At 42.1% G+C, this 22,671-nt stretch overlaps 1 protein-coding gene across 1 annotated transcript; it reads left to right on the top strand.

The window, feature by feature from the left end:
- Positions 1 to 7,256: 7,256 nt before the first annotated feature.
- On the top strand, positions 7,257 to 22,585 carry LOC4338738 (probable manganese-transporting ATPase PDR2). The gene is made up of 21 exons (XM_015783764.3): positions 7,257 to 7,762; positions 7,866 to 7,958; positions 8,043 to 8,245; positions 9,623 to 9,695; positions 9,776 to 9,948; positions 10,039 to 10,204; positions 10,921 to 11,025; positions 11,423 to 11,533; positions 11,612 to 11,698; positions 11,797 to 11,979; positions 12,060 to 12,110; positions 12,184 to 12,309; positions 12,413 to 12,492; positions 13,070 to 13,178; positions 15,644 to 15,772; positions 18,108 to 18,173; positions 18,268 to 18,339; positions 18,550 to 18,698; positions 19,438 to 19,549; positions 19,952 to 20,068; positions 21,008 to 22,585. The coding sequence occupies exons 1-21, from the start codon at positions 7,514 to 7,516 to the stop codon at positions 22,079 to 22,081; spliced, it is 3,528 nt and encodes a 1,175-aa protein (XP_015639250.1). The 5' UTR covers positions 7,257 to 7,513; the 3' UTR covers positions 22,082 to 22,585.
- Positions 22,586 to 22,671: the final 86 nt, after the last annotated feature.

Below are 22,671 nucleotides of genomic sequence, written 5' to 3'. Positions count from 1 at the left end.
AAGAAGCTCTGTGGCATGGAAGGATTTTTATAGCGCGCGGCGCGACGGGTTGGTCGCTGCCACGATACCGCGGCTTGCGACGGTGCGACTCGTGCGAGGCAGCGAGTGATGCGAAGTGGTGACGCGCAGCCGCGGGCGGGAGCCGGGAGACGCCGAAGTTGACCGGACTATGACTCTTCTACTATTATGACTATCCAGTATATACTCCTCTATTTTGGCGCTTCCATTAATTTATGATTTGGTCATGTGCGAATTGCGATCTTTCAACTAGTCGTTGGCGTGCTAAGCATGGATGCTGGGTGTTGCCATTTTTGTATGGATGGGACGAGATCCAAAGGCAAATGGTTTCTGTGCGCACGTGATCTTGTCCCAATCCCAGGCTTATCCTGCCATAAGCCTCTGACCCGGTGACGCGGAACCATTTGTCGTTAATCTCAACTAAAAAACTCATGTTAGCGAAAAACTTTTGCGTGGCCGACAACTAACAAGTCGTCTCCATGGAGAATATAATCGACGCGGGATTTTGTGGGCGGGCACAACCTTGAGGCCATGGGATGGAAGGAAGTCTATTTTGCGTGGGGCTTTTGTTCAGAGGAGTAAAAAGTTGGCCGCTGATCCGGCACGCGGGGCGTGCGCCGGCAGCTTTTCTTCTGGTCGCGGGTGCACGCCGACTCGCCGGCGCGGCCATGGATCTGCAGGGAACGAACTGGACCACACTGTACAGTGTCCACTGTCCACCGTGCGAGGCGATAACGACGGTTCATCTGCTGGCAAAGTTGGTCCAACTTGGGCGAGGTTGCAATGCAGGAGGAGGTGGGCTCTGCAGCCTGCAGTCCAACCATGCCATGGGATATGGGCCATGGTCCAGCCCCGTGTCGTGATGGACTAAAAGCTAGGATGGGCCGAACTATCTTGATTGGGCTCAATTGGCCAGGGCCATATTACAATGAATGAGAGCTCCATGTTTTACATTTACATTTAAGACGCCATACAATTTGATAATGTGGTACCTTTTCAGCATGTAAAATATTTTAAGAGACAAAATTTAAAAATGAATATGCTTAGTGTAAATTATTTGAAAAAGAGGCAGTACATTAATAGGCAAAAGAGTTAAAATATGATATTGGTTTGATGCCGAAATTGTATAAATACGAGAAATAAAAAGATAGGTAATCAGATTTTTCTAATATATGTTTTTGTTATGGAGATTTGCTCTTTACTAGGAACTTGCGTTAATAAATTTTGGTGCATAGCAATATAAGGTTTAGGGTTCTTTTGAACCGTGGGCTTAAAGAAACATATGAATAGAGGAAAAAAAGGGGCAATTGCTTATTTGACCCTGTTTCATAAACTAAGTACCGATTTGACCCTACTTTTTCAAATCGAACATAACGTTTGACCCTAATTGCTCTACATGGTTAAAGTTTCTTTAGAAAAAAGAAAAAAATAATTTGTTATTCAAATAGACCAAAATACCCTCACTTCTCTCTCATCTCTTTCTCTCTTTCCTGGCCTGACTCACTCTCTCTAACTCTCTCAGCGCGAGCAGTGGTAGCGGCAGCACCGGCGCGAGGGAGGGAAGTGGGCCCGGCTGGCGCTGTAGAGAAAAGCCACGCCGCCGGTGCGCGGAGGAAGGAAGGAGGTAGCGCCGGCACTGGCACAGGCACGCGGAAGGAGGGAAAACGGCCGCATCGGCGACAGGCGCGCAGAATAAGGGAGGCGGCACTGGCGCCGGCGCCGGCACAGCCGCGCGGAAGGAGGTAGGAGGTGGCGGCAGCCAACGCGTGGAGGGAAGAAGAGGCGCCGCCGGTGTGCGAGGGGAAGGAAGGCGGTGAGCCTGGGATAGAGCTGTGAAGGCTGGATCTGGCGAGGGAGGGGTGACGACGGCTCGGCGGAGATGAGGATTGGAGGCAGTGCTCCACAGCTGTCGGCCGGTGTCGGCTCGCCCTCTCACTGCTCGCCGCCTTCTCCCTGCTAGTGGAGCTATGGAGGAGAGAAGAAGAGAAAAGAGAGGAGGAGATGAGAAGAGAGAATGACGAACGGGTCCCACATGCAATAGGGTCAAATGAGTAAGGGCAGAAGAGATATTTTGTACTTCAGTTAACACCGTTAGATGCCTTTAACAGAATATGGTCATACAATATCTTCAATTTTGAAAAGAATGGTCAAATAAACAAAGTTGATAAAAGGGGTCAAATTGGTAGTTAGCTTTCGAAAGAGGGTCAAATGCGTAATTCCCCAAAGAAAAAAACTGGAATAGAGCATCATGGCCTCATGGCTAGCCTAATCCCATAGGAAATAGAAACTCTGGAATTCTAGTAAAAGAAGTTGTTTGGCTACTGTATGTCTGTATTTGAAAACCACGGGAATTAAAAATGAAACACTTCATTACAATAAGTAAATAGGGAAAAAAATAAAGAGACATTTGCCATAGCACGTAAAAAAAATGAAAAACACTAGGGCTGAGTTCGACAAAAAGAAAAAGAGTAGGGAGCTCATCCCATAAGCACTTAAAATGAAGTGACTTATTAGTGCATGATTAATTAAGTATTAGTTAATTTTTTTTTTCAAAAATGGGTTAATATGATTTTTAAACAACTTAACTATAGAAATTATTTTGAAAAAAACACAACGTTTAGCAATTTGAAAAGCGTATGCGTGGAAACGATGGAGATGAGTTAGGAAAGATGGTTGCCGAACATAGCCTTAGGTTGAGTTCGTTTCTAATTTTCCCAACTCACCTCTCTCTTTTTTCATGCGCACACTTTTCAAACTACTAAACGGTGTGTTTTTTTAAAAAAATTATGTACGAAAGTTGATTTAAAAAATCATATTAATTTATTTTTAAAAATGATTAATACTTAATTAATCATGTGCTAGTGAGTTGCTCCGTTTTGCATGCGCGAGGGATTAGTTCCCATCCCAAGTGCCGAATACAGCCTTAGGGTAGGGCAATGTTGTCTTCAATCTGCATTGTGATGCCTAAGCATGTGCACTAACCACTTTTATCGGGTGCCCTTAGGTAAGATTAAATTGTAGCCAGTTGAGACTACTCTAGCTCTCAATGGTGAGAATATAGAAATACAGACTCAAGTTGGGGAGTCGAACCTTGAGTACCTCATTGGGGTTTCCTTGTTTTTCTAGAGTTGAATTCATGAATGCGCTTCAACTAGCCAAGAACAACCAGGGTTTCCCCTGCTGGCAGTTACCGCAAGGTAGCCACATTAGCCGAGCTTTACTACAGGGTACAATAGGGTTGAATTCATGAATGTGCTTCAACTAGCCAAGAACAACCAGGGGTTTCCCCTGTTGGCCTGTTGGCAGTTACCGCAAGGTAGCCACATTAGCCGAGCTTTACTATAGGGTACAATAGGGGTAACCGCTGGTAGGATTTGGGGAATTCTGTTTGAATTTAAATTTGAATAAAAAATCATACAATAATTCAAAATAAATTCCTACAAGTAGTACCTATTTTCTATTGCAATATGGTGAACAATATTTGTGAAAATGATGAAGTTTACTTCATTTTGGAGCTCCATTGGAACAAAAAAAAATGAAAAAAAGCAATAGATGGGTTGGGATATAATACCTACTTTGTTTAAATATAAAAAATATATATAGCAAATGTTATGCCAAAAAAATTATGCAATATTACATTATTTTTCTAGAGACAACCATGTTTTTTCATGAATTGTCCATGAGTTTTTCTTTAGAAAATTTACTACATTTTACATTTTTTCCGCAATTGTTTCTTTTCAGCTTCAACGCGCACTGCATGGTAATTGTGTATTACCGCATGGAGTTTCAAATTTTGAATTCGAAGTTTGGAATATGAATTTATAGTGGTTACCATGATTACTGTGCTACCACTGGTCGCTAAATAGTCTGCTGGCAATAGGGTAAGCCCTAGGAACAATTAATAAGTTTACAGCATTGTGCGTGTTCAATGGGCTATGTGTTTTCCATATATCGGATAACTAGACTACCCAACATAATGCACGTGCGCAAAGTAAATATACACACATGTATAGTGTGAGCTGCTAAGCATGTAGACTGTAGAGTGGGTGTGTTTAATGTGCTGCACCTTCTGGTTGTTTTTTTCCCTTGCTATAGTTTGGTCAAAAATCATATGCCATTATACTCTCTTAATAGTAAGTACATATATGCCATTATATATGTACTTATAGGCAATCTCTAGATTCATATATTAAATTTATTCATCATGCCATATTAGAGCGCCGTCTTCGTCTGAGTGGTAAAATTACGTCTTATGTGGAACAAACGCACAATAACATGGTCTTAATTTGTATTAAAAAAATCATTGCAATGAACCCACGCCTATCTTTTTCAAATTAGACTCCAAATTCTCATTCAATGAGTTTTCCCCATTCAATGAAAAGACAAGTATAAACGTGTTTCATGGATATAGACAAGATCTCGATGGCGCTTCCAAGCGTGTCATGCTTAATATTGGACAAAACTTGTTTTTCAGAATCCGAAGTTCATGGTTTTAGTTGTACAATATCGAAATTGTACGGTTCACTTTAAGAACATCAAAAAATACCTCAGCTACTCATTTCTAACATTTGGTCAAAACTACCATGAAATTTACTTACCATATCGTTACGCCGTCTTCTTCACCTGAAGCATCTAGGCCCCCGGTGTTAATTTTGGTAATTAATGACAAGCATTAATTGTGGACTAACCGTTGTGTTTGAGCTTATTTATTTGAGTTAGGTTCACTTATTTGTGTGCACATGGATGATCATTGATGGATTAAAATTGACGGTGCAAAGCAAAAGGAAGAGAAGACGGTAAACTAGTGTTTTCTTTTTAAATTGATCGAGGCGTTGGGCGATCAAAATTGTGCTAGTTTATTTATAGTTTTGCCGTACTACTAAGAGGGGGAATGACCTAGCAAAGAGATGATTTTAATTGTCACATTAGGTCATTGCATTTTCACTTGTACTCACATTTTCACAACACACTTGTTATATTTTTGTCACTGCTCTGGACTGCCAGGGTCGGTTTGACCGCCGGACAGATGCCGGTTTGACCGGCCTGTGTCACCGGTCTGACCGCCATGTCAGGACCGGTCTAACCGCCGCACCAAAGACGGTCTGACCGGCCGGCTATATGGCTGGGATGGCATGCTCTGGGATGGCCGATCCCGAGCCGCCGGAGCCGTATTCGGTCAGACCGAGCTGGTGGCGGTCTGACCGAGCCGAGGCCAGTCTGACCGGCCACCCCATGTCGGTCTGACCGGCCGGGGGCAGTGGGGCCCAATGACAGCCCTACAACGGGCTAGAAAACTAGCCGTTGTAGAGTAGCACGGTCTGACCGGCCACATACCTCCGGTCAGACCGGTAGAGCACTGAGTTAGGGGATTTCGCCCCCAACGGCTAGTTTTGGTTGGTGGGAGTATAAATACTCCCCCTCCAGCAGCAAGGGGACTCTCTTAACACCCAATTCAATTGCATACATCCCTTGCACCTCTCTCACACACCTTTGAGCTTAGTGTTCATCCATTGTAGTGGTTGAGGTTGTTCTAGCCAAGAGTCAAGTGCATTTGCTTCCATTGTAGAGCTAGTGTGGCACTTGATTGATCATCTCCATGCCGGGTCATTGCTTGTTACTCTTGGAGGTTGCCGCCTCCTAGACGGCTTGTGGAGGAGTTGCCCGGTGACCTCTCCGAGAAGATTGTGGAGGAGGCCTGGTGCCGATTTTTGAGTGGTTTGGAGTTCACCACCTTTGGAGTGAAGGAAGAACTACCCTAGTGATCGAGGCTTGGGTAGTCCTCTCCGTGGGCCGGCTCCCGCCTTGTCCACCCCTTGACGAAGGGGGTGTGCGGTGGCTTCGTGGTTGAGCGGTGGAGTTGGGCTCGCCTCAATGGGGAGTAGGAAACCAGCGAGTTTCCGAACCTCGGTGAAAAATCTCTTGTCTCCTTGTCTCATTTGATTGTGGCATTTACATTTGTGCAATTTATATTTCTAGAGACATACTTGAGATCATATCACCCTAGGATTGCTAAACATTGACATAGGAGTGTGATTTATTTTCCTAGAGATATAATTGAGCCACTATCACCCTAGGCTTGCAAAACATAACTTAGTTGCTTAGTTAGAGTTGACCCTCACCAAGCCTAGCAACTTAGGTTAGTTTTGATTACGTGTCATTTAGTTTTAAATCGCCTATTCACCCCCTCTAGTCGACATCTCGATCCTACATCACCCCTCCTTTGCAACAACACTCACCAACTACCGCAACAAAGTATGCTAGATAGAACAATGATAAGCGAGCTGGAGGGTGGCAGTACATCCAAACAAGGTTGATGGACGATGGTGAGTGAAGTGGAGGGTGGCGCATTTGGCGGGCTCGAGGGTGGTGCAACATACTAGCTCGAGGACAACAATATCGGGGCAAGCTCGAGAGCGCCAACATAGGGGCATTTAGGGTCTAGGTGAGCTCAAGGGTAGCTGCAGCTAGTAAGCTTGACGTCAATTGCTATTGGCAAACTCAATAGTAGCGGTGGCCGACGAGCTCAAGCATGGCTGCGAAGCGTGATCAATGATATGGTAGGGAGGACGACATCAACGGCAAAGCACATTCGATGATAGCGAGGAGGATGATATTCAATCTTGGTGAGAGAGGATTGGAGGTAGGACAACCGCAGAAGTGCACGAAGGGTAACGATATGAATAGCTAGCATTTTGCACAACACCACCATTGTTCAACACAATACATGTTGTTTGGCTCGTACTTGTAACAATAACGATTACTAGAATACATGGTACAATTTAATTTGTATTGGCTACAGGCTCACACGCTAACCATGAAAATTAGATAGACTCAGAGCCCCACGAGAGACTTTGATGCTATAGAACTTTCTGAGCTGTTAAAGTGAACCATAGAATTTTGATGTTCGATGTGAATGAACAAGCTTTGTATTAATAAGATTAAAAGAGCACATATGCACAAAATATCAATTGGCCATAATCATTGTAAGCACTATACAGTACTCCAGTATTTTTTTCATGGGAAAACAAGCGTCTCCTAGACTCCATCTTCTTCACGATCTTGTCCAGTACTCCGTATTATGGTTGTTAATCTCGACAAATACTTTAGCTTTACACGCCTTTATAAAATCGAAAAGAACGTGAATTGAAGATAAAAGAAAAAGTTACTGGGATTCAGATCGCCGTCACGTTCCGCACCGTAACGAAACGTAAATAACGGCCGCCGAGGAAGAAGAGGACGGACGAGCAGCGAAGCAGCCGCGGCGGAAGAAGAAAAAAGGAGACGACCCGTCGCGCCGCGGCCGCCGTCCGGCAAACGCGGCCGATCCGACTCCGCCGACCCGAGCCGAGCCAGTAAAACCCCACCCAAATCCCAACACCTGCAACTGCAAGTGCAACCCCCCTTCCTAGCAGATTCGCATCGAATCCCGATCTGAGCTCTCCCCTCCCCCGACGACCACCTCGCAGCTCTCCCGCCCCGATCTGCGGGCGCCGGCATGGCGCGGTTCGAGGTGGGCGGCAAGTCGGTGGAGGGCGTGGACCTGCTCCGGCGGCGGCACTGGGCGTCGCGCCTCGACTTCTGGCCCTTCCTCGCGCTCTACGCGCTCTGGCTGGTGGTCGTGGTCCCGGCGCTCGACTTCACCGACGCACTCGTCGTCCTCGGCGCGCTCTCCGCCTCCCACGTCCTCGCCTTCCTCTTCACCGCGTGGTCCGTCGACTTCCGGGCGTTCGTCGGGTACTCCAAGGCGAGACACCTCTCAACTCCCCAATCCCCCCAATCTAGCCACCGCTACGTTTGGCGCGCTTTAGTGTCTAGGGCTAAACAGCTCCCGCTTGGTGACGGTGCAGGTGAAGGATATCCGTGCGGCCAACTCGTGCAAGGTAACGCCAGCGAAGTTCTCGGGATCGAAGGAGATCGTGCCCCTGCATATACAGAAAACTGTGAGTATGGCGTCGTTTTACTGTGGAGTGTTGGTGTTTTCCATTTTTTTTGGTCACTGAGTGTTGGTTTGGGTGGCTGCTCAGGTGGCCTCGTCATCGGCAGCAGGTGAGACGGAGGAGATCTACTTTGATTTCCGTAAGCAGAGGTTCATCTACTCCTCGCAGGAGGACAACTTTTTCAAGCTCCGGTACCCAACAAAGGAACCATTTGAGCATTATATCAAGGGCACTGGGTATGGAACAGAGGCTAAGATTAACACAGCTGTGGATAAGTGGGGGAGAAACATGTAAGCTGCAACTTAGCTCCCTACTATTTGTTTATGGCATTCAGTAATGAGTAAATTGATCGCTTGTATGGCTGTGAATGATATTATCTATAACAATATAATTCAACTTAACAAGTACAATCTCCGCAAAAAAAAAAAAACTCAAGCACTATTGTCATTTTTTTTTCAATGGATGATTGTCCTGGAAACTAGCTAATCACCCATGTTTTTTCCGTGGATAAAAATGAATCGCATAGGCTCTTATACGTTTCAAAACAGTATATGTGATGTTTCATCAAATATGTCTTTCACATATTTTTGTTACAAGGAGTATCTGACTGTGTTGAAACAATCTTATTCTAAAGTTAACTCATACACTACATATTTGAATTACATTTAAGTTTCCCTAATAAGAAGAAAAGAAGATGTAAAATATCTGTTCTGTAATATTGATTAAATTTAGGGTGTAATTCATAAAATGCAGTGTCGATATGGTGTGGGGGAGATTCACTACCACAACCACCGTGCCTTCTTTTTAAAGGAGTATAGATTTTTGTGCAATTGAAGATTAACTTGTAGTCACGTCTTGAATGGAACTCCTAACTTCATGTAAAAGACATGCCTGAGGAGAAGAGGAACACAATAAAAGTAGACTCTTGCGTTTTGCAGCATATAGGGTGATGATGAAGTAGAGTCCAAAGAGCAGATGAAAGCATTTAGGGCATACTTAAATATGTTTACACTTGGGACTATCTAAAAAACTTTCACAAGTTTTTTTGGTCAAAAACTTTCAAATGTAACTGTAGTATAATTAGAGTGTAATTACATTGTAACTACACTATAGTTACAATATAACTCATATTTAACTGGTATGTTACTAGAAAAAAAAAACCATGTGAGATGAGTTGGCTAGCTACAGCACGTGCTCGTTCAACACATCACACTCCACCTTCCTACGTATGGCTGTGATTTTTTCCCAATGTTGCACGAATCTTTAGGCGAAACAATGGTTAGAAATTTGAGAGTTTTGATTGGAAAAAAACTGTTGCATGTTCTGTAGCAAATCCGTTACACTTTGCACTAGAAATTCAATTACTATCTCTTTATAAATTGCGCTATCTTAAGACCACTTTGATAGGCAATTTGTATCTTTTTTTATCTGATTATAAATACTAATTGGGATGTAAAGCAACAACTGTCTGTGGTACTTTTTTTTTGGTGCAGTAAAATGCTGCAAAAAACACAGGCTAGGTGTATAAAATCTGTATATCTGCATTACTCAAATCAATAATGTGAAAAAAAAAAGAGATTTGTATCAAAACTGAAACTTCCATCATATATACATATGTTTAGCTATTGTGGATTAGTGTCTGATGATCAAATTGTTTCCTTCTCTAGATTTGAGTATCCACAGCCTACATTCCAGAAATTAATGAAGGAGCAGTGCATGGAACCATTTTTTGTTTTCCAGGTTAGCCTATCTCATCATTGACTTGGTATTTTAATGGTTCATCTGCCTTTGCTAATTGTGATCCTTTTTTTACTCTTCAGGTTTTCTGTGTTGGTCTTTGGTGTCTAGATGAATATTGGTACTACAGTCTGTTTACACTTTTCATGCTCTTCCTGTTTGAGTCTACTATGGCAAAGAATAGACTGAAGACATTGACTGAGCTAAGGCGTGTGAAAGTTGATAATCAGATTGTTGCAACTTATCGCTGTGGAAAGTATGCCTGCTTCATTTGATTGATTGCTTATACTGTTTTTAGCATGTTATTCATCCTACTTATGTTTTTTTTTATTATACAAATATTCAGATGGGTTAGAATACCTGGGACAGAACTACTACCTGGAGACATTGTGTCAATAGGCCGCTCAGTAAGTGGAGAAGACAGGTCTGTGCCAGCAGATATGTTATTGCTGGCTGGATCTGCAATAGTAAATGAAGCTATTCTCACAGGAGAATCTACTCCACAGTGGAAGGTCCCTCCTCTCCTTTACTCATTAATTCTAATATATTCTTTTTTGTGTGGTGAAACAACCAAGGGTTACAAGCAAACTTATTGATTCTGTTATTTTTTCTTCATTTGAATTTACCACCAAATTTGACTACCAGAATTAAAAAGATCTAAGAAATGTTAAATCCATAATAAACTCCCATGTCAAACATGCACATATACAATTGGAAAAACCCATTGTCTCTTAAAATGTGGAACAGATGTCTCCAGAGAATTTACTTACATCACAGGTGTAGGAACTAGGAATGATGAATTTGGCAATCAGATATTTGCATATACTTTAAGCGTGTGAGCTAGGTAGTTACTTTTTTGGCATGGAGGTTAGGTAATAAAACAATATCTGGTTAGTTTCCCAGCCCACCATTGGAGGAGACACTACGGCTTGTAGCATATTTACTTGAAAGGTTGGGGATTTGGGGGTTTCTCTACAATGATTGCATTGAGCTGGTATTTCTGCTGTTGTATTTCTCTAATTAAATGGTCCAGTGGAACACCCCAGTTCTTCTTATCAGAAACAAATAGAATTAAAGAAAAATGCTTCAAAGACGCATTGAATTGTGTTAACCAACTGTGGCATCCAACTTTTGTTTTGTCCTGCTTTCAAATGTGCTATCCCTAGTATTTTTGTTCAAAATTTTCAGTTCTGGACTTCTGGTTCTGACTAATCTTCTATTCTTATAGGTCTCAGTTGCTGGTCGTGGTCCTGAGGAAACACTATCTGTAAAGCGAGATAAGAATCATATCCTATTTGGTGGCACTAAGATATTGCAACATACTCCAGATAAGGTATACACATCTATTATACCTACTGCTCCCTCTGTTCACTTTTAGGTAGTGTTTTGGCATGTTGATTTAGTCATTTTAGATTTTCTACGTAAAGTTTTCCCTTATAACCCCTATCAAAGCTTAGGAATCTCAAAGGTTTTCTGGTTGAGATAACTTCGGCTATGTCACAGCTCCATGTGGCAGTGCTGCTGGTTGTATCAACTGATGCCACTATGCTTTGCCTAATGGGTAGATGGGCTTGGAACTAATGAACGATATTAAACTAATGAAGGTTAAACTGGCTATCTAGCATTAAAGAGGTGCATCGTTCTGTGGAGTATGTTAGAATGTCAAGTTTTGCTGATTGGAGGGAGGAGATGTACTGGGAATCTTGCTGACATGTCTTACTTCTGTGCAGTCTATAAATCTCCGAGCACCTGATGGTGGTTGCATAGCTTTTGTATTGAGGACTGGATTTGAGACTAGCCAGGGAAAGTTGATGAGAACTATCTTATTTTCAACTGAGAGGGTAACTTTTTCATGCATTAGAGTTAATAATGCTGTTAAGATGTGCAAACATAACACTCTGATTCTAACAATATAACAGGTTACTGCAAACAGCAAGGAGAGTGGCCTGTTTATCCTATTTTTGCTATTCTTCGCAGTAATTGCATCCGGTTATGTGCTTGTCAAGGTAATGCCAGATGGAATTATCAAGAAAATCCATATGTTTAATTGTATGCTATATAGCACACTTCAATATTATTTGAACTTTGGTCTGTCCGTATGTAGGGACTGGAGGACCCAACAAGGAGTAGATATAAGCTTTTCTTAAGTTGTTCATTGATTCTTACTTCTGTGATACCCCCTGAATTGCCAATGGAGCTCTCCATAGCAGTCAATACATCTTTAATTGCATTAGCCCGCCGTGGTATTTTCTGCACAGAGCCATTCAGGATACCATTTGCTGGGAAGGTTAATAAAAAAAACTTTGTTGTGCTTATGTTTAATCCTTCTTGCAAAAGCTTTTAAAAGCTCTTTATTTTTTTTATCAGGTTGACATATGCTGTTTTGATAAAACTGGGACATTGACATCGGATGACATGGTAAATGATTTACCCATGTGTTGTATTTTCAATTCAAGTGGAATTTTGTCAACCGAGGTGACATGCATTTCAGGAATTCCAAGGTGTTGTTAGTTTGGAAGATGATGAAGAATTAATAACAGATGCAAATAAATTGCCACTCCGCACACAAGAAGTATTGTCCAGTTGCCATGCATTAGTATTCGTAGATAACAAACTGGTATGTAATGGACTATATGTCAGAAATAACTAGCTATGTGAAGCATAGCCAACGGAAGTTTAGATACCTTCTTTTGTTGATGGTATGTTTCATCTTATCAAAGGTTGGTGACCCCCTTGAAAAAGCTGCTATAAAGGGCATAGACTGGATCTACACATCTGATGAGAAGGCCATATCTAAAAAGTAAGTTGTTGCCTGAAATAACAGATGTAAATATGTGTTCATTGTAGAACTGTTCATGTGATGACCTAAACCTGATCAGACAATAATGTCTATGTCATAGTTAATTAAGTGTTATCAAGTAGATTTGTAAAACTGAACATTAGCTGTGTGTCTAGTCAAGCGAAATAAACTTTCATATTGGTTTTAACACTAGTGTTATTTCACCTTGTCAGTTATGTGGCATGCTGCCAACTTTGTCCCTTCTCTGAAGTCAAGCTAGTTGTATTAGGAGTAATTTTTTATCTTTATTCATATATCCAAGATTATAGTGGACTACTTCTCTCTGGACAATTTCTCTTCTCTCTTCTGTTTGTTATATGCACAACTGTGGCTCTGTTTATAGCATTGGAAAGTCCTGTACACAGATGATAGACTAGATGTTTTTTCTATCAAAAGCAGGATTTCGATGTTTGATTGACTTGCATGTATTACATCCAAATATATCTGAAATGTCAATACCAGTACAGTTATTAGTTATTGATTCCAAAGTAAAAAGATATTCTATTATTTATTTTACTTGATGTCATCTTCATTGCAGGTCTGGTGGTCAACCTGTAAAGATTGTACACAGATACCATTTTGCTTCACACTTGAAGAGAATGTCTGTTGTTGTCAGTATACATGAGAAATATTATGCTTTCATAAAGGTAGGAATTCCGAGAGACTACATAAATGTTTTACACTTTTTTCTTTTGTTAGTAAGATTGCTGCTTAGGATGGTTCAGAAACAATTTCTTTTGGTTTTGGCCCAGTGTGCCCATGCATTTGGCATGATTTCTTGTTCTTAGATATTTTAAGTCAACCAAAACAAATGTGATTTTCATAAGGTTTGAATTTCTACATGTTTATGAATATTTATTATTGGTTTGAACCAAATGAATAGTGAGAAGAATTCACCTTGTTATCCTACATATGTTTTAGATGGATATTAACTAGGGTACACTAAATTTTGAGCGGCTATCCAAAGAGACCTATTCGAGGCTTGGCTCTTTTCTCTTTGTTTGAAATCATAAGAAAATTAGAAGTCAGCAAAGGAATAATTTACCATTTGTCATGTTAGAACTTATCTTCATTCAAACAAAATTAAATATAGAGTAAAATACACGGCCGGTTCTTAAAGTTGAGCGCGGGTGCCACTTAGGTCCATAATCTTGTAAATTGCACATCTAGATCTACCATCTTGTTTAAGTGACTCATTGAGGTCCAAAGGATCTCTGACCGGGTTGACTGGCTTACGTGGCGGTCCAGTGTGGCAACATATTTGCATTTTGCCCCCCCTTTTGCTTTCCCGTGTCCGATCCAATCCCTTCTTCGCGTGGCGCACGCAGGAACGCGCCGACGGCGACGTGTGTCAGCACGCGCAGCTGCGGCACCCACCCGTCTCCACCACGCCGCGCCTCGTACCCCTCCGGCAACTGCTCACCGGCGTTGCACAGCGCCCAGAGGAACCGCACACCGTCGTTGACGGGAAGGAGAAGGAGGAGTGGAAGGGAAAGGCCCCTGCTCTGGCTGGCCGCTGGCGCGCGCGGCAAGCGGCTGTGGCAGTTGCTCAAGTCGAGCTCGCCCTGCCGCCGTTGCCGCCGTTGAGGTCGCACCCACCCCGCTCGCCGACGCCTCCCCCACACGCACGGCCACGGTCGGCGACCCCTCCCCCCGGGAGCGGCCGGCGACACCTCCCCCCGCCGCGCGCCGAGCTCGCCGACGCCTCTGGCGCCAACAACCAGCGGGAAGGGGACCGGTGGATCTGGCTGTCAGTTAGGCGCGAGCGCCACCGGCGCGCTAGCTATGAAGACGGTGACGGAGCTCCGAGCTCGCCCACCATGGTCATGGCGACGGCGCTCCGCAAGCTCTCCTCCGGCTCCCTCCGCCGCCCGCCAACTGCTGCCGCATTCGCCCGCCGCCGCTCCGCCCGCAGCCCACCGCTGCGCTTGCCCACCGCCGTTTCGCCCGTCGCTCGTTCTTCAAGAAGGATTTAAGGGTGACGCGGTGGGGCGGCACGACGCCCGCCGTCGAGAAGGTGATGCTCGTCTCCAGCACCGGCACCACGGCCGACGTGCTGTGGCAGGGCGGTGTGCCGTCCTTGGAGTTGGTGCCGTTCGACATCCTCAACGACCACGAGTTCTTCCTGGGGCAGCACGTCGACGTCGACACCATGGCGGCGGCAACAACAACGATGGCGAGGCGCGTCAGCTTCGTTGAGGTCCACGACGGCGTGGCGTCCTGATCTTCGAGCTCGTCCGCCACTTGCTTCATCCCCTCTAATACTGCGTCGTTGGCAATCATGCGCCGCTTTGTCGAGGTCCACGACAACGTCGACGGAGGACGCTGATGTTGGCGAGGCGAGGCGAGGCCGGAGAACGTGATGAGCAAGGCGGCACAGCCGTGGTGCGCGACGAGGCGCCGCATCAGCTCGGCCATCGGTATGACGTGGCCGGCGAAGGTGCTGGCGATGAGGACGACTTGCGGCGGCGGTGGGCGAGGTGACGATGGAGGTGGCCGAGGGATTTGGGGATTTTTTTTGTGCCTAGGGCTCTACTGTAGCGCGAAGGGGCTATTTGCAAATTAGCTGTCTACGTGGAATGCAACGTAGATGGTCAGCTTCGGTCAAACGAGGTTTGGACCTCAATGAGTCACTTAAACAAGATGGTGGACCTAGATGTGCAATTTACAAGATCATGGACCTAAGTGATATCCGCGCTCAACTTTAAGGACCGGCCGTATATTTTACTCTTAAATATATAAGGTCTCCTTTGAATTCGTTCAATTCCTTCAGGAACCAGGAGAAATCCCCATGTTCCAAAGGAGGCCTAACTATGATACACATTAAACTAATTAACAGTTCATAAAAAATATTGTGTATCAGGCAAGCACCCTGCAATAGATATGTTTGCTTGAACAACAGTCTTCTGGATGCATTAGTGACCATTTAATAGGGAAATCTATTAGCGAAAAAAAATCTTGATACTAGTTATTTCGGAGCTAGCTCGGTGCATTACTCTGTACTTTCTTTATTTTAGATCTTGTGATATTTTAAACATTTTTTGCTCAACGTTTCTGTCTAGGCCTTCTGCAAGAAACCTTTAATGAAGTATCCTCTTATTTTGTGGTTCAGGGTGCACCAGAGACCATTCAGGAGAGGTTAGTTGATTTACCCGCTGGATATGTGGAGACATACAAAAAATACACTCGACAGGGGTCCCGAGTCCTGGCCCTTGCATACAAATTGCTTCCGGATATGCCTGTAAGTTAGCATTTAACATTTCTCGGTTCATTAACAGCGCATTTTGGCATATCATTTTTTTTCTTAGTACTAGCAAAATATTTGTGCCTTGCAACAGATTTCAAAAAATATATCTTAAGTTTCTTAACTTAGAAATTATATCTTTGTTTGAAATTCGAAAAGACACATAACTTGCAAGCAAAACATAAAAAAAGACATATAACTTAGAAACTATCCATCCTTGGAAGATCCCAGCCACTAAGTAATGGCAGATTCACCACTACCACTAGGTTCTTTTATACTCTCTGTTAGCAGTCTTCCAGAAAGTTCCTGATCTGCAACATAGCAAGGACATTTTAACTAAAGAGTAAACCTTTTCTTTTAACCTGATGTATAAGAGCTGATAAATTCCAGCTATACATAGAATTCTAGTTTAGTAAAAGATAGTCTGACTATATTCTACAGCTTGTCTTTGTATCCTTGTATTAGCAAAGGTCACTGGAGTCCTATGAATCTTATGTTTGCTCGAATTGGTACTGATAGGTTCTTTACCTGACATGTTTTAGCACCTTTACAAGGAATGTTTGCTGAAATGAAGAATTCCCTAAGGCCTAAGGGCATTCGGGCTGCATGCATTACCAATGAGTTGGGTCTAAAAGCAAAGTAATATCACTACACATGCATATAACTACTACATGTCATCTAATGACATCTTTCAGAGGGAGGTTTGATGATGGAAACTTGAGTTAGAACGGTGACGGGTGAAGGAGGGCACTGAGTTGGGGAACAAATCTAGAATTGCTGGTCCATGATCGCAACTGAAGTTTAGGGACTAGGGACTTGTTTATTATCTTTGGTTCATTCAAGAAGATAGTGCAGTCCCCTTCTATATGGATGACTCTACTTGACCCCCCCTAAGAAATAATCTGTGTCCTAGAAACAGATCGTCCTAAGATAAGTATCCAAATTCCCATCAAACCAACCTAATACTACATATCTAACAATCCCTCTCCAATAGACCTGACCCGTTTGCCAGACAGACCCTCTCTCCATATTTTGTGGTTCTTATTCAAAAGTTTTGTATCTGCACCAACTTATAGTTATCTAAAACTACCATTCCTTACCCTTCCTTAACTCTTCTCAACCTTTGTTAAGGTGTAGGAATTTATGTCAGGTCTCTTACTTTTGTCTAGTATTCATCCAGGACTCTCGATCTTGTAGGCCTAGAGCCCTCATGTTGAATGCATCCACTATTCATTACAACATTCATCCTAGGTGGATTTGCTTGGATATGTCCATGAAAATGCTCTTACAATGGTGCAAAATACCATGTAGCATTTTACAGGGGAATTTGGTGGAAAATACTGCCTTGAAACATCTAGATGGCAGTGTTGCAAAAGACAGAATATGGGTGTCGGACCGACAAGGTGCCGCCAAGTTATTAGTGGGAATACAGATGATTAAGCGGAATTGTACAGATTTTTGTCGTTCACACTAGCATATACATTAGGTGTTAATGACAATAGTAGAGAGGACATATAGAACCTTAATCAAATATCTGTACATTTTTCTGAATGTATCATGAAAACATCATTATTTGCTGAAAGAATACCAATGTTAATGCATTAATACCACCAGGCTTGTCCATGAAACGAGTGCAATTGTGCAACTGGACTGCAAGTCTACATTAGTTTAATAGAAAAGCTATAGCTCCTGATTAGACTGAAAATGACCAATTAATAATGCCATTTGGCTGCATAATTGCTCTGAAACATTACTGGCACACCGGTTCAATGATACGATACAGTTTGGCTAACGTTTCCATTTAGACAGCTGACTAAACAGTCATGGTGACTGACTTCCACAACACTGCTAAATGGCAAATGTTTGCAAACCAAAACCTGCTTGCTAAAAGCATCATCTATTTGTACTGGAGGAAATACATTTTTTAGGAAGACAAATAATGGATTGTCAGGGCAATGTGGGATATGCTAGAGGCAAAGAACATAGTGTTCTGATTTGGAGAATCCTAGGTTCAGAAGAAACATCTAGACATTTATAATGATATTTGTCTATGATCCACAACTTCTGCATCCAGAAAATAGTCATTATTTATTCACTGCTTACACTTCAGGAGATATTGCAAAATTTGAACTGTCCTCAATCTCATCATTAGTCGTTCCACACTATTTTTAATAAATTACCCAAGTCTCTTCAAATGTATGTGATATTCATCACTTAATGTATACCCTTGAACTTTACAAAGTAGTTGCAGTTTATTTGTTTATTTTGTATTTTTCAGAAGCAACCCTATATCTAGTTTGAATTGTTTGGTCTCTTGGTATTTGAATGACAGGTAAATGAAGCTAGAAGTTTGGAAAGGGATCAAGTAGAGAGTGACCTAACTTTTGCAGGTTTTGCGGTAAACCACCCTCCCCCACTCCCATCCATAAATTTTATAATTTCTCAAGTTTGTTGATGTGCTCTTTTATGGTAATGGGGTTTTGTGGGCTTAGGTTTTCAACTGTCCTATAAGGAGTGACTCCGGTGCTGTCTTACAAGAACTGGAGCAATCTTCCCATGACTTGGTATGTACTCTTATTCATCTTGTGTCCATTCATCAAATTACAAGGGTGCGATATAGTGACATCTCCATGCATTGTGCAATATTACCTTGTTGAAGGATTTTTGTGGACCAGTTTCTATATGATCTTTATTATACACTATGCATCGGCCAATGCACTGGAAAATTTCCATTTGTGATTAAAGTTCTTACCACCTCCCTGATGTATTCTTAGGTTATGATCACTGGGGACCAAGCTTTGACTGCTTGCCATGTTGCTGGCCAAGTGCATATTTGTTCCAAACCTGTTTTAATTTTGACACGTACAAAGACTGGTGGTTTTGAGTGGGTTTCCCCTGATGAAACCGACAGAGCTCCATACAGGTAAGATATGCAAGGGTCTGCTCTATACTACTAAGCATTTTTAGCAAACATTTCATACTTTTTAGTTAATACATACTCCATTTTTTAAAACTCCGTAGATGACGCCATTGACTTTTGTATGACGTTTGACCATTCGTCTTATTCAAAAAAATTATATAAATGTTATTTATTTTGTTGTGACTTGTTTTGTTATTGAAGAAACTTTAAATACGAGTTATTCAAAATTTAGTGCAAACGTTATTCTAAAAGTCAATGGTGTCATCTATTAAAAAACAGAGGGAGTACTTTCCAAAGATTCTTTTGTACAACTGTTGTTTCTTTTCAGTGAAAAAATGAGTCTTCCTATTTGTGCTGGTGAATATTATTTTTTTCCTAGAATACGCATGAGAGCTGCGTATCATTGCATTAATAGAAGAAAACGAGGCGTCCAAGATGCTGTTACAACTGCTGAAAAGAAACAAGCTGACGAATATTCACATTTCTTCTTCTTTTATCTATGGCACAAACACTGTTGTTAGGAAAGAAATTCCTAGAATTTGGAAAATGATAAGCAGTGAATATGGTTTCTTTTCCTGATTAGTGATTAATATATAATTTAATTGTTATTCCAAATTCACTTTCATTACACAGACATAGAGCAACTACATCCATTATTTTACATCTCTGCCATCATGATGACTGTGTGGAACGTGTATCTTCTTTAATACTATGCCTAATGTGCTGCATTAATATTTTGTAGCGCTGAGGAGGTTGCCGCGGTGTCTGGATCGCATGATCTCTGCATCAGTGGAGACTGCTTTGAAATGCTACAAAGAACTGATGCTGTTATCCAAGTCATTCCATATGTGAAGGTATCTGAGAACAGATTACATCTTTTTGGTGCTTTTACGGTATCTTCTACTACCGGCGTTAGTATGCTAGTAGGGTCTAAATCTATCAGTTGATTTTCATGTGTACTTAGAACATTTCAGTAGAGGTTTAGCAAGGTAATTTTGACCATTCACCTGTCGTCGCATCACATGCCATTTGACATCTGAATCTATCTATCAACCAACATGCACTTTTATTCCAATTTTGGGGATGGAACCAAAATATCTGCTGTCCATACTACCAGGTTCAGTACCATAGAATCTTATCCATTAGGTCAAATGCAATGGATGGACCAAGGTTTATCCTAGGGTACTATAAAAAACAGTTAAAAGTATATTGAATCCTTATTCCCATTGTTTATTTTGTATGTGTTGTATTTTCAGGTTTTTGCACGTGTTGCTCCAGAACAGAAAGAACTTGTTCTGACTACATTCAAAACTGTTGGGAGGGTTACACTGATGTGTGGGGATGGAACCAATGATGTTGGTGCACTAAAACAGGTCAGTTCCCACTTTTTTTTTCTCAAGTTCACTATAGATTTACTCAAATATGTGTGCCCACAATACATTTGTTAATCACGTAGATGAAACTTTATCTGAACTACTCTGGTGTTATTGATCTTGTAGAGATATTTCTTACTGCATCTTTTCCTTTTTGTGTGTATTATTTGTACGTGTCATTTGGCCCTCAGATATAATTGTAACCACTATATCTTTACTATGCGTTATGGCTATGAGTTGATGGTTGCTGAAGGCCCCACCCTGGTCTTGGCGTTTGGCTATCTGTGGTACAAATGATATAGATGACTGGATAACGTTTATGCTTACATGCTAAACCAGCCGCACATCTGTTCTAGTTCTAGCATCAGCTGAGGTGGAAAATTTACTTTTCGCTTTCTTTTTCATGAAGTATTAAAAAACAAATCCAGAGACTTTGGATGAAGTTCTTTTCCCAAAATTGGTAATTGGCATGCCGAGAAATCTTAGCTGGGTGAATTTTTAACCTATTCAACACAAGAATCAAGAATCAAGCAGAGCTTGCATTTGGCTTTAGGATTAGCTGTCCTGGATCATTCAATTAAATAAAACCTGAACACCTTTGTTTGTTTAAATGGGATGGGATGGTATATAGAACCTACTTTTACTAACACCATCTTTAGCTGATGGCTTGGGAAATACATGTCCATGTAATAGGTGTTAGGCATGTTGACCTGTATTAGCTTGGTATTTTCTTCCATTCTATCAGTGGTCTGTTCTGCAAGCTTAACTGTAACTGAAAGGTTACTTCTAAATTGATAGGCCTGAGGCATTTCTATCTAGTACTTTCTTGTCAGGTATTATTGCTTCTATTGATGCTTTAAATCTATATGAAAGAGATGGGGTGCATAATTACAACAATATTTGATGGGAACAGTTTTTTTGTGATCTCCAAATTTTCAGGCTCATGTTGGCATAGCTCTTTTGAATGCTGAACCTGTCCAGAAATCAGATACAAAATCCCAGGCATCAAAATCTGAAAATAAACAAGGGAAGTTGAAAAAACCGAAACCTTCTCAGGAAGGATCATCATCACAATTGACCCAACCAGCTAACAGCTCCGCTAGAGCATCCAGTAGCCGCCCTTTAACTGCAGCTGAGAGGCAGAGAGAAAGACTGCAGAAGATGATGGATGAAATGAATGAGGAAAGTGATGGCCGTTCAGCTCCTATTGTGAAGCTTGGGGATGCTTCCATGGCTTCACCTTTCACAGCAAAGCATGCCTCTGTTGCCCCTACACTTGACATCATCCGCCAGGGGAGAAGCACCCTAGTCACTACCCTTCAAATGTTCAAGATTCTTGGGCTCAACTGCCTTGCCACTGCATACGTTCTGAGTGTCATGTACTTGGATGGTGTCAAGCTGGGTGATGTTCAGGCTACTATCAGCGGGGTCTTCACTGCAGCTTTCTTCCTCTTCATTTCCCATGCTCGTCCCCTTCAAACACTGTCTGCAGAGCGGCCTCATCCAAACATATTCTGTGCATACGTCTTCCTTTCCATTCTTGGTCAGTTTGCCATGCACTTGTTCTTCCTGATCTCAGCCGTCAATGAAGCAACCAAGTATATGCCAGAGGAGTGCATTGAGCCTGATTCAGAGTTCCACCCAAACCTTGTGAACACAGTTTCATACATGGTGAACATGATGATCCAGGTTGCAACCTTTGCAGTAAACTACATGGGGCACCCATTTAACCAGAGTATAACAGAGAACAAGCCCTTCAAGTATGCTCTATATGCAGCAGTTGCTTTCTTCACAGTGATCACATCAGATATGTTCAGGGATCTAAATGACTACATGAAGCTTGAACCCCTGCCTGAAGGAATGAGGGGCAAACTGATGCTTTGGGCTATCCTTATGTTTTGTGGCTGCTATGGATGGGAGCGGATTTTGCGATGGGCGTTCCCAGGCAAGATGCCAGCATGGGAGAAGCGTCAGAAACAGGCAATTGCAAATCGGGAGAAAAAACACGAATAGGATCTTGTTTTTTTTTCCTTCACTTCAATTTTTTGCTCCACTGGCATAGTTTCAATCTAAATAGGCCTTACCAAATTTTGTCAGTGCCAAATTTTGATAAGTTTTGGCATGACTAATTTTGGTAAGGCAAAGTTGTGTTTGGATTGAAGCCAAAATAACCTAAGTTCACTATTGAAATGGTCTATTTTCTTAGATATGCCAAAATTTGGCTTCAAACCAAATAGATACTAAATACTATTGAAATTGCAAAATATTGGTAAGCCTAATTTAGGCCTCAAACCAAACCAGCCCGTAGTTTAGGAGAATTTTGTCGGACTGTAGGCCCCATTACTAGGAGATACATGGTCAATATCCATTCTGCTTACATGTTGGATGAAGATTTTAAAATTTTCCATATCTTATGCTAATGTTATAGCATTGATGGTTGTACAATGAAGCTGAATTGCTACAGCAGTTCTCTCACGGCAGAAGTTATCCGAATTTACTTTACATTTTATCGATTTATGGATTTTCCACGCCTGTGGCATTTTGTTTTGGTGGACTTAGGTAGGGTGGTGAATCTGCCTTGAAGCATAGCTTCGATTGAGCTG

This window comes from Oryza sativa, chromosome 5, assembly GCF_034140825.1.
Source record: "Oryza sativa Japonica Group chromosome 5, ASM3414082v1".
Lineage (NCBI taxonomy): Eukaryota > Viridiplantae > Streptophyta > Magnoliopsida > Poales > Poaceae > Oryza > Oryza sativa.
This window is presented reverse-complemented; position numbering and strand designations above follow the sequence as displayed.

Bases quoted from the DNA above. Each gene is read 5' to 3' on its own strand.
- LOC4338738 (XM_015783764.3), top strand. From the start codon at position 7,514: ATGGCGCGGTTCGAGGTGGGCGGCAAGTCGGTGGAGGGCGTGGACCTG. The intron at 11,026-11,422 runs GTATACACATCT...ACTTCTGTGCAG, and splicing joins TGCAACATACTCCAGATAAG to TCTATAAATCTCCGAGCACC. The intron at 11,980-12,059 runs GTTAATAAAAAA...TTTTTTTATCAG, and splicing joins GGATACCATTTGCTGGGAAG to GTTGACATATGCTGTTTTGA.